This window comes from Frankliniella occidentalis, unplaced genomic scaffold, assembly GCF_000697945.3.
Source record: "Frankliniella occidentalis isolate FOCC.00 unplaced genomic scaffold, Focc_3.1 Scaffold14, whole genome shotgun sequence".
NCBI classification, from domain to species: domain Eukaryota; kingdom Metazoa; phylum Arthropoda; class Insecta; order Thysanoptera; family Thripidae; genus Frankliniella; species Frankliniella occidentalis.
The window spans coordinates 2,862,508-2,866,094 of NW_026267144.1; the positions used below are offsets into that span (position 1 = coordinate 2,862,508).

Genomic DNA, 3,587 nt, shown 5'->3' on the forward strand with positions numbered 1-3,587 from the left:
CCCGCCCCGCCCCAACACGTCCCCGTGTTTGTGGTCTTGTCCACTCGTCCCGATGGCGTGTTGATTAGCCTGTGGGAGCGCATGCGCGGCGGCCATGTCATGAGGTGTAATCAGGGGCTGCTCTATGGGCCCGGCCCGGGACGGATTGGGACTGGAGAGATGCTCCAGCAGCGATAGGCAGAGCCGCGCGAGTGACAGAAGATCACTCAATCCTGCTGTATATGTGCTCTTTTGTTTCTCGTTGTTTCACTTGTCCCCGGCTCCCCGCGCTCCATATCAGCCTGAGCGTGGAGCTATTGTAACAACAAACTACGCGTTCAAGTTTTGTCGTAAATTCAATCGGGTCCCGTTTTATTTCAAGTGTCCCGCGCCGCCGTCCCGGAGCGGAAACACGACGGGACAGCACATTGTGCGCTCGAACCCTCGCACCTCTCTGCAGCGCCTCGGCGGGGCGGGGCGGGCGGGCGCCACGCCATCACGGCCGATGCGCGATAACATTATGCTCTTCCGATTGTTTTATGGAGTAAATTAAATAGAGATGGTTGCGCGTCGAGCCACGCTTCAAGACGCCCCCCCCCCTCTTCCCTTCCTCAGTCCCCTCGGCCCCTTTTCCGACCCATACGGGCTTTGCCGCCACTGCCCACGCGCCTGCACACACTCACGCGCACTCACACACACACACACACACACACACACACGCGCGCACACACACACTCGTGGAACACTGCCATGGGGTGCCGGTTCTACCTGTGCAGCCCTATGTCTGCCTGTCTGCTCACCGTCCGCCCGTCCGAGCCGCGACGCTGCCAGCCGGCCGGCCCGGTGCGGTGTGGTCTGCCCACGCACTTCTGTGTGTGAGAGAGAGAGGGGGAGGGACCGGCGGAACGAGAGAGCGAGATGGAGAGAACTGCCTCCCGGTCCAGAGCTCCTCTTGAGATGTGGCCGGGGGTCCTCCACAGTCTTCTCGCTCTCGTCGTACCGTGCGTAGCGTGCGTAGCGTGGCCGAGCCGTGCGCGGGCCCGACCGTCCGTCCGACCGATCGACTTACCCGCGAAAAAGTGCAAAGTGCAGTTCAGTGCTACAGTGAGTGCAATAGTGAGTGCTGTGCTACAAGTGTCGCTTCAGTTGTTGATGGTACCGTAAGTGAAATGACAGTGCGACCCAAGTGCTGCTGACCGTGCGCCTGCCACACGATGGGGTGGCCGTCGACGCTGCGGCTCGTCCTGGCGGCCGCGGTGCTGGCCGCCGCGCTGGCCTCGAGGGGGGACCACGACTACGAGGAGATGTTCACGACGGAGCCGACGTCCACGACGACGACGACCTCGACGACGCTGTCGCCTGTGATGCGGCTGTACGAGGAGCGCCGGCAGCGCGAGCGCCGCGGCCACGGCGCCGTGGGGCTGGGCCGCATGTGGCGCCGGCGCCACGCGCTGAGCCACGCGCGGCACGCGGCGCGCTGCGCGGACGGCGAGACCATGCAGATGCTGCGCTTCGCGCCCAGCGGCGCCAGCGAGGCGCTCCGGGCGCTGCTGCTGGCGCCGGGCGAGGCCGCCGGCAGCGCGCTCCTGCAGCACGCCAGGAAGGCCGAGGTCGTCTTCACCGGCAAGGTGGTGGGCCGCGGCGGGCGGCTGCGGCGCGACGCGACCACCAGCCCGACGACGGCCCCGCGACGCGGCCGGCAGACGCACGACCTGGTGCCGCGCGGCGCCGCGCTCTGGGTGCGAGTCAAGCGTGTGCTCAAGGGCCGCCTCGACGCCGACCTGGTGCAGCTGCAGACGGCCCCGGGCAACGGCAGCCACCACGGACCCTCGGCCACCTGCCCGCAGCTGCTCAAGGTCCACAACACCGCCATCTTCCTGGCCAACAAGCTGGGCGATGGCGGGCAGCCCGTCGTGGCGCCCGTCCTCGACGTCGAGGACAACTTCGTCCCGGACGACGACGAGCGCGCGCCCCGGCTGCAGCTCGCCACCGACCCCTTCGCGCTGACGCTCAGGAACCTGCAGATGGCGTCCAGAGCAACAAAAGGTAGGTCGCGGTTCGCCAATCCTTGTTGACAATAAATGAATCCTGTATCAAGCATTCGACTGACAGACTCACAAATATTGCGATCATACCCACAATACGGCCTGGATGTGTAACTCGTTCGCGGGATGAGTCTGTCTGCCAAATCGTTTCTCTCACTCCCATGACCACGGCGGTCCGACATTGGCACGTCCGGGTCGGCGCCGGACACTCGACCCGTGCGCATTTCGCGACCTTTCCCGCCCCCTCCTACGGCCCGTGGCGCCAAGGCTTCGTCTTCGTTTTGTCTCACATTCAATTTCAAAACGGGCTATTGTGGCCACTTTTTCTCCAAGGACTTTTAAGACGAGTGGCCGCTTAAAAGAGCAAACTCTTTGCCAGGGTCGTAGTCTCGGGATCATCCGGGTACTCATGATGTCAAGGGAGGGGGCGATGGGAAGAGTCAGTCGCGCGTGCTCCGGGGGCCTCGCTCTTCTGCTCTGCTCTGCGCCACTTTGTCACCGTTTGTGTTTTCCCAACCCGTTGAAGAGGCATTCCTGAGCTGCGCTTGCTGCTATTGGTGCCTTGGGCTGCTGGCCCAGAGCAGCGCCGCGCTCCGGCCACACCCCGCCCCGCCCCGCCCCGCTCCGCCACGCCCCACAGCCGCAGCCCGTCCGCCCACGTGGGTTCCGAGGCGCGCGGCGCGCCGCCGCCGTCCTGCAGGTCTGCGTGGCCGGCCGTTGCGTCGCGATGCAAGTCGGGAAAATAACAGAAGAGAGGAAGAGAGAGAGGAAAACGAAGAGCAATGTGTGTACGTAGGGCCCCGTGCGTTAACATTATGCACGGGGTAGCTGAGCGAAGTGCATTAATATAACAGAAGACGTAACAAATATTGAACAAAACTATAGTGAATGAGGGTCCGCCTAGTAGGTAGGCAACCGATTCTGCTCCTTGAACGTGAGAGATGGGGGAGGGACCAGCCGGGCCTTAAACCGCGGCCTGGTCTGGTTGGGTCGCTGTATTCAACTAGAGTTCAAATCCCTTGCCCCCCCCCCCCCTCCTCTCTCTCTCTCTACAACAGGTACTATTAGTGAGTAGTGTACTTGAGTAATTACTATGCAATAGAATAGATTTGGAAGTCCACTAGAAAAGCTTGATGCTGGGAAGTCTGGTTTCTATTCATCAAAATACATGTTTGATTTGTTTTGGTAAACACACAACTGTTACAGTGGCTGGATATAGAGGGGTGTGGGGGTGGGGGCTTAAATTTATGCGTTCCTGAAGTTTATACAGAATATGTCTGCTACTGTCCCTTCCTATCCCCACTGCCCTCCCCCTCCTCAATTTACCCTTTTCTGTAATGCCACATGATGCTCCCATTTTATTCAATTCATTTTATTTGTGAAAGGTGAAATTCTATTAGGTTGCCTCTGGTTGAAGTGAAATTAAATACCCTAATATTTAATTTAATTTCAAAATACAATTAAACTTCTCACCTACGACAAGTATAACTTGTCGCTCTTTCATTCATTTTTATCAGATCTCTCCGAAGCATTTGAAGGATCACAAGTCGCTGAAGTATATTT

General features: G+C 59.9%; 1 protein-coding gene across 1 annotated transcript in view; it reads left to right on the plus strand.

Annotated features, from left to right (window-relative positions):
• Nucleotides 1-978: 978 nt before the first annotated feature.
• LOC113210389 (agrin-like) overlaps nucleotides 979-3,587 on the plus strand; it is a 242,240-nt gene continuing 239,631 nt past the window's right edge. The window contains exon 1 of the mRNA XM_052263849.1: nucleotides 979-2,025. Coding sequence (XP_052119809.1) covers nucleotides 1,194-2,025 — 832 coding nt within the window. The 5' untranslated portion in view covers nucleotides 979-1,193. The remainder of the gene's footprint in view (nucleotides 2,026-3,587) is intronic.